The sequence below is a fragment of the Pogoniulus pusillus genome, chromosome 22 (genome assembly GCF_015220805.1).
Source record: "Pogoniulus pusillus isolate bPogPus1 chromosome 22, bPogPus1.pri, whole genome shotgun sequence".
Taxonomy (NCBI): Eukaryota; Metazoa; Chordata; class Aves; order Piciformes; family Lybiidae; genus Pogoniulus; species Pogoniulus pusillus.
Window position 1 is genome coordinate 7,720,320 of NC_087285.1, and position 13,461 is coordinate 7,733,780.

The window sequence follows — 13,461 nt, forward strand, 5'->3', positions numbered from 1 at the left end:
GGAAAATGGCTTCTGTTGGCTATCTTCTGAGACTTCTGCAGCTCGCTCAGCCATTAGTGGTAGTGCTCTTGGAAATTGGATACAGCTGCAAAGTACAGAGACTGAATTTAGGTCATTAGCCTTTTATAATGGTATGGCTGATAACCAATTCCTCAGCTTCCACTGTAGTTTTAGCTTTTAATTAATGGGGGAAAGTGTAAAATGTTTGGACTGCTAGAGAATAGGAGGCCTAGCTCTCTTTTACACCTCTCTTCCATTCATGTCATCCTGTTGATGTCACTATCATGGATTCTAATTTTATATAAGAGAGAAGAGGTCAAATTCAGGCCAATTCTAGTTGAAATCACTCATACCTGCAGGCTGCCTCAGTATATTAAAAAAAAAAAAAGAAAGAAAGACAAACCTATAGGACCATCCACTGCTTTCTGCCAACAGCACACTAGGAACCACAGGAGGTAGCTAGTATGGATGTGTGACCTGCTAGACATCTTTCTATCAGCATACACTGCAATAGAATATATTGATTTGTTATTTTTTTGTCTAATTTGTTCAGTTCTGTTTGGCTTTCTAGTAAGTAAGACTACAGCTTCTTAGGTGAAGAGAAAACTTTTCAAATTAGGATACTTAATATAAGGCATTTATATGCACCTCACTTTTTAGTAGCAGCCACTGACAAGCTCCTAGCACACCTGGGATTTGAAAAAGTTGTCTCCAAGTTTTACAACAGTGTTAGTCTGATTACTTGGCATTCTCTTGATGCAAGAGAGAACTTGGGCTTTTCAGCACACATGAAGGAAAATGGGAAAGGACATTAGTAATGAAACAGAAGATTAACCTCTTAAGCTGCCTTTGTCCACTTTTAGGACAGCTGGTTTTCCATAGCGTAGTTTCTTTAGCTTCTGCTGTAACTATTAGCAATGAAGAATAAAGCTATTGTATTTTGAGTGCTGGTAGACAGCTGAAAATTATTTGTCACATAAAGTTTTAGGATTTGCAGTGATGTCTTTTGCCCCCTGTGTAAGGGGTCAGACATCCTCTATAGCAGTACATGTGATTGGGTGGTCATCTTAAAATCTGTAGAAGTTAGGCAGATACAAGTTTGAAGATTTGAGCTATGTAAGTGTGGATGAGAGCAGAATCTTCAGCCAGTATCCAGTCGCCTGAATAACATTACAAATAGTATGTGCCCTAAGGATTCCAAACCAAACACATCCCTTTCTTTAGATTTCACAGCAGATGTAACTTTGGTTTTACATAAGCCAGTATGAATCTTCAGTAACTGTGTAAGTGAGAACATCCCAGTGTGCATATTTGCTTCACACTGGCCTTTACAAAGGTGCCCGAGCTGCATGACTAAGAGGAATTTTGACTCAGTAGTGTTGCATGTCATAGTGGTGGGACTGCAAGTTTGGGGCTGTGCGTTGAGTGCTGCAGCTCGGAAATCAGGCACCTCTTAGTTTCACTCAGTGGATATTCCTAAATGAAAACTGCATAAACAGAGTGCACCCCTGCGGTGTGGAGAATGTAGTTGTTTGCTTCTGGGAAGTAAAGGACACATTTTCCTTTGTCTTGGTGCTTAGGCAGTAAACTAGGGGCTGATACATGCTATACATTCCCCAATGTACAGTGTCTAACTGATCTCTTAGAAGGACTTTTTTCTTTACCCTGATTTGCTTTAAATGGATAACAGAGAGCATCCAAACATACTTTAAGCAATTATTTTAGAGACCAGGAGGAGAGGAAAATGAGCTGTCTAGTAGAAATTTGTTATAAATTCTGGAAATACCCTGTTGGAAAACTATTTTGATTAAAGAGTTTGCCTCCAGCTGGCAGACAATATCCTAAGCCCAGTGCTTTCACTTTCCCAGTTCAGTATTCAGAAAACTGCCAGTTTCTCTCTCTTCTAGCCCACAAGCTACACATACTTCTGTGTGGAAATTCTTGAAACAGTCCAGCTTTTTTTTCTGTTAAACATATGGGGGTTGGGGGCTGGGGGCAGGGGTATCCTACTAGGGAACTAGCTCACAAATCTATCACTCCTAGTTGCTCTTCATCTGTAAACCAAGCTAAGGCTAGTGCTGAAAAGAGATACCTTCTCCTGTGTCCTTTTGTAAAATAAAACAAATACTATGTTTGCTTTACCATCTATTCTTCAGCTAACTGTTTGTTCTTTTTTTTCTTCTGTTCCCTTTCTATAAAGAAATAAAGAGTTTAAACATAGGTAAGCCACGAGCTCTTTCCCATATAATTTGATATGGTTTGTTTGCTTCATTGTGTTTGCTTTTTGTGTTGTGCTTCTTGTGTACTGTTATGTTCTTCATGTACCATATATAGAAACATTTTTATGTGCTAATTGTGTGTTATGAATATGATGAGCTTTAGCAATTATGAAATGCAGTCAAAAAGCAACCAAATAAGTTCTGACAGTAATTAGAAATTTCTAGTAGAATGCAAGTATAATGAACCCCAAACTAACTTCTATATAAACACTTCTCCTATAATTGGTCTAAATGGTTGAGGTAAACTACCACAGCAGTTTTATGAATGCCAGGAAGGTTCACAAAAGCACTAATGACTGCAATTAGGTCAAAAACTAATTTTCTGGTCATTAATGATTTTCCAAACCCTCTGTCCTTTTTCATAATTTAGTTTCTATTTTCTTTCATCAAATACATTTAACAGTCAGTCAACATGTGGGGCTGGTTTGCACCTACTAGATACAGTCACTGTGAGATTCATGAGGGAGGCAGAACCTTTCCAGGCATTAGCAGAAAGAGATTTCTCATTGTCTCACCTGAGCAGTAGGCCTTCTGCATGGCAGCAGCATAGGAAATGTTTGTACCTTCTTCCATGTTGCACCTGGGACAGGGAGGATGTTCACCTTGAAGAACAACAAGGGGAAGAACAAGAAGAGCTGTTGTAAATTAATCAGTAGTATCTTGTGCATCATCCTTTGAAACCATACTTTCCATTTCTGCAATACAAGTCAGATGCAATAGGTGGTCTGGACCGAACCATGTGATTTCCCCGTTGTGCTGTATTTTGGCAGAGCAAGTGTAACACCAATAGATTTTCTTATTTAGACAAATTCCTGCACAGTTTGCTAGTGGTTATTGGTGATGCTGGAGGCTCCTCATTTGCATTAACATAGCTTATAATTTTTCAGGTGCTTAAGAGATTCGCTCTGGGCATCTTAGGGTTTTGGTCACATTTAATGCAAAGCTGTTGTTACACTGATATGAATTTGCTGCATAGCTGAGAGGAATAAGGAGGAGAAGCTGATCCTGCCTGCACTGGCTGTCAGGCACCAGGCTCCCTCACAGACCAGAGTAAGGCTGCTCTGAATGGTACCTGCTGCATTCACCAGGGAGCACTGGAGATGGGGTCATTATTGGCAGAATTGTCTGAGCAATAGCAAATGTTATGGGAAATCTTTCACAACAAGGTATATACTCCTTGGCCCCCTATAATTTGCTTAAAACATTTCAATAGGACTAGTTAAAGAGAGGCAGAGGTCATTAACTGGTCAGATGCCAGTTCTAGAAATATTTACGACTCATTTATAAACTACATCCCTGTTTGAGGTAATAATCTCATCGTTTCTTTAGGGGCACAATGAGTGCCTGTCTGCTTACACCAGTTGTTTTCTGCCAGTCTCTCAGATATTTTACATGAAGTGTCAACCCCTACCTGTTCCCTTACTGAGCTCAGGAAGGAGAAAATGAGTGTGCAGTAGTACTGCAGCTCCAGGGTGTTGCTCCCTAATCTGGAACAAAAGCTCATGGATGACTCTGGAAAAACTGCCCTGAGGGAGATTCCAGGAGCAAAGGGCAGGGTGAGCAACATGGACACACCAATGACTTCGGAGGAAGAAAGCCCATGTTCTGCCATGTCTCTTTACTTTGATTCATACCTTATCCCATCCTGCTAACAGTGGGACCCACCTGAGGCTGGGTGCAGGCAGAAAGGAAGGAGGGATGTGCTTCTTTTCTTTGAGGGTGACAGAGCACTGGAGCAGGCTGCCCAGAGAGGTTGTGGAGTCTGCTTCTCTGGAGCAAGTCCAAACCTGCCTGGGCATTGTGACCCTGGGCTGCTTGGCCCTTGGGCAGCCTTTCCAGATGTGCCTTTCAATCCAAACTATTCTGTGATTCAGTGCTCACTCGGGAAGGTAGGCACAAGCTGGCAAAATCATGTCTGAAAAGAGAGACTGTTCGAGAGTCACGCAGTGGCTGCTGTTCTCTGTAGCTCCCCTAAGCACTGCTATGAGCCGCTCCCACCACTGACACCAGTTTAGGTGCCCACCTCTGACAGCAAGCAGCTGCCCAGCTCGGGTTTCTACCTGCTTCAGGTTCTCCTTGTTCGGCCAAGATGGGGATGCCACACGTCTAAAAAGAGCCAGGCTTTTTAAAGACACTCTGGGCTGGAGCCCCGCAGAGAGGCAGCAAAGCCCTGAGCAGAGTTTGGGTGTAATTGTGAGATGTGGCACAAGGCTAATGTCACAGCAAAGTTGGCTTGCCAGTATAAGGGAAAAGCATGGTGGAAGAAGAGAACAGAAGTTCAGAATAATGACAAATGTGCAGGTGTTTGTATGGCTCAGGTACTCAAGAAACAGCAGAAATCTTCTAAGTGAAAAGAAGTCTTGTTCTGCGTGGCAAAGAATACTAAGCTCTGCTTTGGAGGGATGAGAAGGAATGTGCTAAGGGCCTAGTGAAAAGGTGCAGTCTGCTGCTGAAGATAAGTCAGGGAACTTGGGATAAAAGATTGTGCTCTAATCTCAAGCATGTTACTAGTCTCCCTACATAACTTTGTCTATATCACTTAACCTCTCTGTGCCTCAGTTTCCTCCTCTGTAAAATGGGTGTAATACCCATCTTTTTAAAGTACTTTGAGATCCATGCATGAAAGAAACCTGCTAAGTATTTTTTGTTTATTGTATTTTTTCATCTCTAATTTCTACACTCCTAGACTTCAGCAGATGGTATTATCTCTGCTTACTGAATTCTGATCAAACCAACACCCTTCCTACTTTCTACAGCTTTAGCACAAACCATTATTGACCTAAAATCATGACATGTCAAACACTAATGCAGAGGAAGATAACTGTAGAAAGTGATATTTTGGGGTCTCCTCATTCCTCCAAATCTGGTCCTGACCATGTGAAGGCAGTTGTCTTTGCGCTGCTGATAATCCACCTGCCAAAAGTGGCCTTATTATACCTTCAGCAAGTTTGATCAAGAAATGGCATATGTCCATCATAACTTGACCTCTGTGTATCCTCACTCTTGGAGATGGGCACTTTTGCCACATGAAACTAGGAGTGTGGATATTTGGAGGCAGATTATCTCTGGTTACTGGTAAGTAACCTTCATATTTTTTCTTCCTGTCTTCATTTGTCTTCCATGCTTTGAAACCATCATTGACCTTATTTACACTCACCGATAGGCACCAAAGGCTGGAAAATTCACATCATGCTTAAAATCCAACTAAACTGAGTTAAAATAGCCAAGCAAGAATTTGAAAATACTTCTGTGCTGCAGTTGTGTGTGTGTGAATGTATATATATGGCCAAGATTGACATTCCTCAATTTGCAGATGATTTGCTAAAGTAGTTCCAAAATGCGACAAGCTGTCACAAACCATATATTACAGAAGAGAGGCAGCTTTGCATATGAGTACCCATTCTAATCACAAACTGAGGACCAGGTTTTCAACAACAGAAGGTTTGGAGTTAAAGTCAGACACTTGAGGTCTCTGGTTTTAGTTCTATAAGCAACTTCACCTGTCGTAAATGAGATTCTTGATAAGAATGAATGAGAGCAAATTTGCTTGAGGAATAAATTTGTTATGCCTCTGCCTTCTATTTATATAAGGCCTCACAAATCTTGTGGCATAATACGACTCAAAAGCTGATTCTTTGATCTTACTCCTGTGACTTCTGCTTTCAAAGGAAGTTAAACAAGGTGGCACAGAGGAGGGGCACAATGTAGAGAGTGGTAAGCCAAAGAGAATTGACCTGGAGCAGATCTGAAGGGCTAAAGAGATCAAGAGGAAAGTCTGCCGTACAGCTGTGGCTTATTCGGCTCTGCTGTGCAAGGTTTAGTGTAGTAGGATGAAAGAGATTTGAAAGGACAATCCTGAAACACTGACCAGACCCTAATCACATTAGGTGCTCAGATAGTAGTCCTTCAGACCCCACCTCTGTATGAAGGTGTCAGACTTTCTTTCCAGATCTCTCTGTGCCTGATGAGTATCCAAGCTCTGAAAGCCTGTGAAGTTTCTAGACTGCTCAGCTGTTTCTGTTTTATGCTTTCTTTTTCTCTAAAGCAACAATCCCGCTCATAAATACTATCTGGCCGTGGACCCTGTTTCAGGCTCTCTATATGTATCGGACACCAATAGCCGGCGGATATACAAAGTCAAGTCCCTCACTGGCACGAAAGACCTAGCTGGTAACTCTGAAGTGGTAGCAGGGACTGGAGAGCAATGCCTGCCCTTTGATGAAGCCAGATGTGGGGATGGAGGGAAGGCAGTGGACGCAACTCTAATGAGCCCTCGAGGTAAAGTAGGAAAAGAAGCTGGAGAAAATGACTGCATGAGGCTAGGCTGGATGTGGAAATAATTATCTGGCAATTAAATCACTCCTTGCTCAGTAATTTTTATTCTGGGCCTTAATTACAGTGGATTGGCAAGTGTTCGTGCTTTGTTTAGTTAAAGCAAACTTTATTACCCCAACACTGAACACTGCAAAAGGAGAACAGAACACAAATTAGCAGGATACCGCTTACTCCAAGAAGCAAGCATGTAAACTGGGAAACAAATTAACGTTTGAGATGCTGTCTTTGGGGAGAAAAACTGCCTGCTGTGGCTTTTTTCTCTGTTTTTATTCTGTGTATCCCCTTTTTCTTCAGAGGCAGGGGAAAAATGAAAGGATTTTTGTCCTTTCTGGTTTCAGATTTTTAACGAAATGTTTTCAAAATGGCGTAGAGATTTTGGGATGTTTCTTGTCAAGATTAAGTTTTTTTCCATTGTTTCATTATAATCATAAGGATTAATTAATCAGGTATATTGCCACGTGTTTCAAACATACTTGGATTTTATTTAAGTGTTGAAAGTAATTAGATGACAGTGAAAACAAATACAGAGTATGTTAACAAGACAGAGCTGTTTGTGTGTTTCAAGCCCCTACACATAAGTTAGGAAGATAAAGCTGTATCCACTCTCACTGCCCAATAGCATGAGCACTGCGACCACTGGAAGATAGAATTTTTAGATGAATATTTTATTTTCAGCCAAAGAAACAGACAAGGCAGTGTGCCAAATCAAAGCAGGAAAGGCAAGCGAGAGAATGCCTGTCCCCTCTCCTCACAACAGGCAGCAGCATCCTTCTGTTCCTCCAAGGGAGGACCCTTTCATTCTGTGCCTTTCCTCTCTAAGGACTCCCAATGTGAGAGACATTGAACCTTTCCTTTTTTTCCTAAGCTGGAAAACCTTGTGTCTTCATCTGGAAACACCAGATGTTCTTCCCACGTTCAACAGGTCAAAGAATTACAAAACTTCTAGAAAGAACAGAACAGCCTTTTACTGTTTCCACATATTTAAAGCAATTGGAAAAGATTTCTGAAAAGTCTTCACCTTTATGAGAGTCTTCAAATGAAGAAAGCAATGCCCCCACTTTCTGAAATTAAAAATTAAATTATTTAGGGAGTATCTCATACAGAGTTTGAATTTAGAAAAATGTAGAAATAAGCCGACACATTCTGTTGGCTCTTCAGCATGTTGTTGTTTTTCAGATTTGGATGATTTTCTTTTCTTTAAAGCCCCCCCAAAAGAAACCTGCTTGATGCTACTTATTGAGCAAAACTACAGGCATGTGGAGGGTTCCTGGACCTGTGCTCAAGTTGGAAGGGAGGAAAGAACAGGGGAAGTGAACAAACTTGTAAACGTGTTACTAAGCTGAAGTGTGTCTGGAAGCTGGAAGCCTCACTGCTTCACTGATGCCTGGGGCTTATGTTTGCAGGAATTGCAGTGGATAAGTATGGTCTCATGTATTTTGTTGATGCCACAATGATTAGAAAAGTGGATCAGAATGGAATCATATCAACCCTGCTGGGCTCCAATGACCTAACTGCTGTGCGACCTCTCAGCTGCGATTCCAGCATGGATGTCACCCAGGTAGAGTCTTACTGCATTTGTTTTCTTCTCAGCCTTAGAAAAAATAGGCATCTATTTTGGATGACTTCCTGGCCACTTAAGAAATGCATTATGCAGCACAAGATGATAGCATATTTGATTCATTATTGAAATGAGTGAACCATCCTTTTACTGTGGCTAGCACAGGTTATTTATGCAACTGTAGAGAAATAAGGTTGCGCTAATGGGAGTTATTGTCTTAATTGCCTGTTTTCCTGTAATTATTGTAGAGCTTTCACAATGTAGCATTCATTCTTTGCACAGAAACACAATTAGCCAGAGTTACCACTGCGCATAGCTTTAATATTTCCAAAAAACAAAACCATTGTTTGAACTAGTTGCCATTCATGACTTGGTTTCATGATTTGTGCTGATAAACCCCTCACTAATTTGCTGTTGTTACACGTGGAATTTTAAACACTAGAAGTGTTCTTTTCAGTTACGAGTTTTACAGTAATAATTTGTGCAACTCATAGGTACGGCTGGAGTGGCCTACTGATCTCGCTGTCAATCCCATGGACAACTCACTTTATGTCCTAGAGAACAATGTTATTTTACGGATCACAGAAAATCATCAAGTTAGCATTATTGCTGGACGCCCCATGCACTGCCAGGTTCCCGGTATAGACTACTCTCTTAGCAAACTGGCTATTCATTCTGCACTTGAATCAGCCAGTGCCATTGCCATCTCACACACAGGAATTCTTTACATCAGTGAGACAGATGAAAAAAAAATTAATCGGCTACGCCAGGTAACTACCAATGGAGAAATATGCCTTCTTGCAGGGGCAGCTTCAGACTGTGATTGCAAAAATGATGTCAACTGTAATTGCTATTCTGGGGATGATGGGTATGCCACTGATGCCATCTTAAATTCACCATCTTCCTTAGCTGTGGCCCCAGACGGTACCATCTACATAGCTGATCTTGGAAACATCCGCATTAGGGCTGTCAGTAAAAACAGGCCCATTCTTAATTCTTTTAACCAATATGAAGCTGCATCTCCAGGAGAACAGGAGCTGTATGTCTTCAATGCTGATGGGATTCACCAGTACACTCTCAGCCTCGTTACCGGGGAGTACTTGTACAATTTCACCTATAGCAGCGATAACGATGTCACGGAGGTGATGGACAACAATGGCAACTCCTTGAAGGTCCGTCGGGATGCCAGTGGGATGCCCCGCCACTTACTGATGCCGGATAATCAGATTGTCACGCTGGCTGTTGGCACTAATGGTGAACTCAAGCTAGTCTCAACACAGACCCTGGAGCTCGGATTAATGACATATAACGGAAACAGTGGTCTCTTAGCAACGAAGAGTGATGAAACAGGATGGACAACATTTTATGAGTAAGAATGTTTTTGGATATATTAAGCGTACATTTATCTTTCAAATGGTAGTGAGTAGGCCCTAAACTGGCCCTGCTGAAATTTGTTGTAGGCTTTTCACTGATACTGAGTAAGGCCATTACATCTCAGTCTAGTGTGATACTGGAAATGACAAAGTGGCTTCTTGGTTTCATCAGTTTTGTTGGATCCTTTGGTTTGGTACCAGACCACCTAAATTCTCACATGCAGTGTGGGGCCAGTGAGGAAGCTCACCTGCCTCGAGCACAAAGGACCATGTACCACATTCAGAAACCCATTTTTGATTTCCCAGACTGAGCCTCTGCAAGGCTGCAGGTAACACATCCAGACCAGCCCCAAGCAATCAGTGGCTCCTACTGAGCTGCCTCTCTCTAGGAACCCTAATGGTGCACTTGCTTTTGGAATTCAAATTACAGATCTTTTTGTTCAGACTCATATATTACTCATAGTTGTTAAAATGTTGATTAACTTCACTGATTGTTCATTCTTGAGACAAGAGAGGAAATGAGATCCCTGGCTAGGCTGTCAGACCCCTGATGCAACTTCCGTAATTTATAGATAACCCTAAAGCACACTGCTGTTCTTGAGCACGTAGATTAAAAAAGGCAGAACTTCTTCTTTCAATCAAAGCCACCAGAGATGAAGTTCAGAACTATATTAACAATCTATAAAAAGGAGCTAGATTTTTACTAATAGTTATCCTATTCTTTGTGGTCTTATTACCATTTATTGATCAAAACAGTTTTTAAAATGGAAGCTAAACGACATATTGAAAAATGTACTTTGTTGTAAATAATTAATGATTGCTAAATAGCATTTCTAAAATGAGTGGGTAGAATGGATAAAGCTTTCTGTTTAATTTTAAATGGTAGCCTTGTTAAGGTTATGACAAACAATGACGCAGACCTCTTTTAGCTGCTGAATGCCTTCAGCTTGGCCATCACTTACTTTCTCTTTAGAGAAAGCATAAGCAGTGCGGGAATAAGAAGGGCTGTGTTCAGTCTGCTCGAAATGTTACCTAAATCAGCATCGCACATCACTGTTTGGTCCGCTGTGTGCATTGTTTCTGTAAAAAGGAAAGCAGTGCCCTCTCGTGGTCTCCTTCAGATATGGCCCTGGAAATTGAACGCTGCGCTTTTTCACTAGGCTCTGAGTAGAGATATGGAGAGTTTGAGGGGCTTTCCTTTCCTTCGTATTTTGCAAAAAGTATTGCTTTAGCACGCATAGCTATAAAAATAATCCAATTATGTGAACGCGTGACAGCATTACCTGCTGATTACACGATCAAGTAAAAGCTCACTGTACTGGATGGTGGTAAAATCTCACATTATTGCTGAGAGTTGAATGCCCTTCTTAGGTAGGTTTTTTGTGGTTTACCCTCAATAGCTAGCTCAAGATTCAGATAAGAATTCATACGAAATAGCTATTTCTCAAAACACTAGTAACTAATTGTAGAAAATTAAATAGCAAAGTAATTTTAAACTCTACATGAGTAATTTAATTGCTCATTACTCAATTGAGTAATTTCAGTAATTTAAAACTTTACATACTAATTACAAAATACCAGAAAAATAAAGGCATCTCCTTTAGGCGTATCCTAAGCAGCTGACTTGCAGTAACTCCTTAATATGCTTTGTCATCTCATAGAGCACCACCACCACCACCCCTCCAGTTCAGGGATTTATTAATAAGATTATAAGGATTATTTAAATGAAATGTACAAACGTAAGCAATCACAGTCCATAGTCACTCAGTACTGGCTTTTGGTTCCTATTTGTTCTTCAAAGCAGCTCTAAGGGGAGCTGTATTAAACGTTAAGCAGTTTACTTTGGTAGCTATAAGTTACTATCAGTTGAAGATAAATCTCTAGCCAAAAACTGGTACGATTATGTACTATTACATTCACACACTGATACACCAAATCAATACCCCAAATTGTTAATGCAGCAGCAGAACTGGAAAAGAACAAGTACCTTTGAAGTAGTAAAACAGTATATGAAATAGAGTTCTCATGAAAAATGTATTTCAGTGCATTTTTATCAACCAGGTGTTGAAGGGCTGTGCTATCTTACTGGGTCTAGGCCTTTTGTCTGAAACTGTGCCCTGGAATTGCTCACAGAATTAAATTGGTGCAGTATATCCCAGCACACGTGTGTAATGCAGAGAAATGTATGCACAAACTGTTCTTCTGTGTGGGCGTGGATACGCACTCCATAGGTGTATTAGTTTTAGACCGCATGTGTATATGCTCAGAGTTCATTTGCAGCAGGAGTAGGCAAAGCTCTTAAATAATGTAATAGCTACCAGCAGGCTCACGTAGGGTAATTTAAGCTTGGGTTTGGGCATGAAGCACAGATCTTTGAAGTGGTCCTCAGTGGTATTCCACTTGGTCTTGGGAGCATCCTAAGAGAATGCTGCAGTTTTCTTCTTTAATCAGCGTGTTTTTTATAAAGGAGAGAAAATAGAGACATATGTAAATGTCTGTGGATCTGCATCCTGCCCTGCTCTGTGGTAAGCCAAAAGTTGCTGTCGCTCCTTCCTGTAGTACTGTACGTGACTCACGTCTCAAACCTCAAAGGTGACTGGGATGCTAACAATAAAAGCTGCATCAAATGTACAGGTGTGGTAATATTTGCCATGGAAGCACAGCCACAAGCCCAGTAAAGGGCTGCATAGGTGAGACACTTGCAGCTATCTGAGAAGGTGACAGACAAGTGCTAAGCTGTGTCTTATGTTTGAGCGGCATTTGGTGGCCCAGCGTACACAAGCAGGCTGTGGTGGGTTCAGTGTCACCAGGCTGTCAGGCCCCATCTCCAGGCTGCAGGCAGAACCAGCCCACAGCTTTTGTGCCTGCTGGTAGCGGGCATTATCCGGAGGTGTCCTGGGAAGCACGATCTTGGAAACCATCACCAGCTTAACAGACTTAGTCACAATTAGCAATATGTTAGTGGGCATAAGGTGACACTTTTTTAAAGGTACTGGAGTTATGAAAGGATCTCTCCCCTTGTAATTTTATTAGTAGAAAAGCTTGTGACAGAAGCTGACTCTAACTGAAGTCAATATCCAAAGCTCAGAAATTTCAGTGTATCCAGAACCCTCCTCAGTTGAAGATCTTAAGATTGGCTTATCAGATCTGACACCTCTAGCTTGACAGTCTGTCACAGACATGTAGTGTCTGTGACATGTAGTGGCTGCTTCTGAAGGACATCAATTTGCCCCTGATCGAACAGTGTATTTTCTATTGCAAAATTTCCCCTTTTTTTAAAACTTCACTAGACCTGGGTTCATGTCACAAAGAAGAAAGGTATAAACATTTAATTCTTATATACCTTTTTTTCTTTTTATTCAGATCAACAGCTAGGTGTTGTATTCTGCTGAGCAATTGCTCTCACATAATGCTCATATTTTTTAGAACAAAATCTCCTCAACCATGTGTCACTTCTAAATTTTCTAGTGCATAAAAATTTTTATTAATTCTACATTTTTTGCTGTCAAAGTACTTTTTAAAATAGGATAATACTGATGTAACTGATAAAGTAGAAATGGCTGCTTTATGCATTTGTATTGCAGTGTGTATATATCATTTAAGTAGTCATTATTTTTATCTGTCTAGCTTGTAAAGTAAATGATCTGCAGATCTTCACAGAATGTACATGTCACTTTAAGTGTTTCTATATCTTCCTTATAAACCATTTTAATTCTCTCCTGATTTCAGAAATTGTTCCCAGCCCTGGGAAATATGCCCCATGGCAGAGGGCAAGGCAGCAATTTCTAGAAATAGCATTAGAATATTTTCATTTTTCTGTCTCAGTCTCTACGTCCTCATCCATATTTACTTTTTAGACTGCCCTTGCACTTTGAACAGAGATGTTCAGTGAGTAGCCCACAGCAATCCCCAGGAA

General features: G+C 40.9%; 1 protein-coding gene across 50 annotated transcripts in view; it reads left to right on the forward strand.

The window, feature by feature from the left end:
• The window catches only part of TENM2 (teneurin transmembrane protein 2), a 1,869,083-nt gene that overhangs the window by 1,838,487 nt on the left and 17,135 nt on the right, over window positions 1-13,461 (forward strand). For 46 of the 50 annotated variants that reach the window (XM_064161561.1, XM_064161557.1, XM_064161558.1 and 43 more), the window contains 4 exons: window positions 2,201-2,221; window positions 6,325-6,557; window positions 8,018-8,172; window positions 8,667-9,541. In XM_064161561.1, coding sequence (XP_064017631.1) covers window positions 2,201-2,221; window positions 6,325-6,557; window positions 8,018-8,172; window positions 8,667-9,541 — 1,284 coding nt within the window. The remainder of the gene's footprint in view (window positions 1-2,200; window positions 2,222-6,324; window positions 6,558-8,017; window positions 8,173-8,666; window positions 9,542-13,461) is intronic. The other 4 variants (XM_064161585.1, XM_064161590.1, XM_064161593.1 and 1 more) reach the window with 1 other exon arrangement.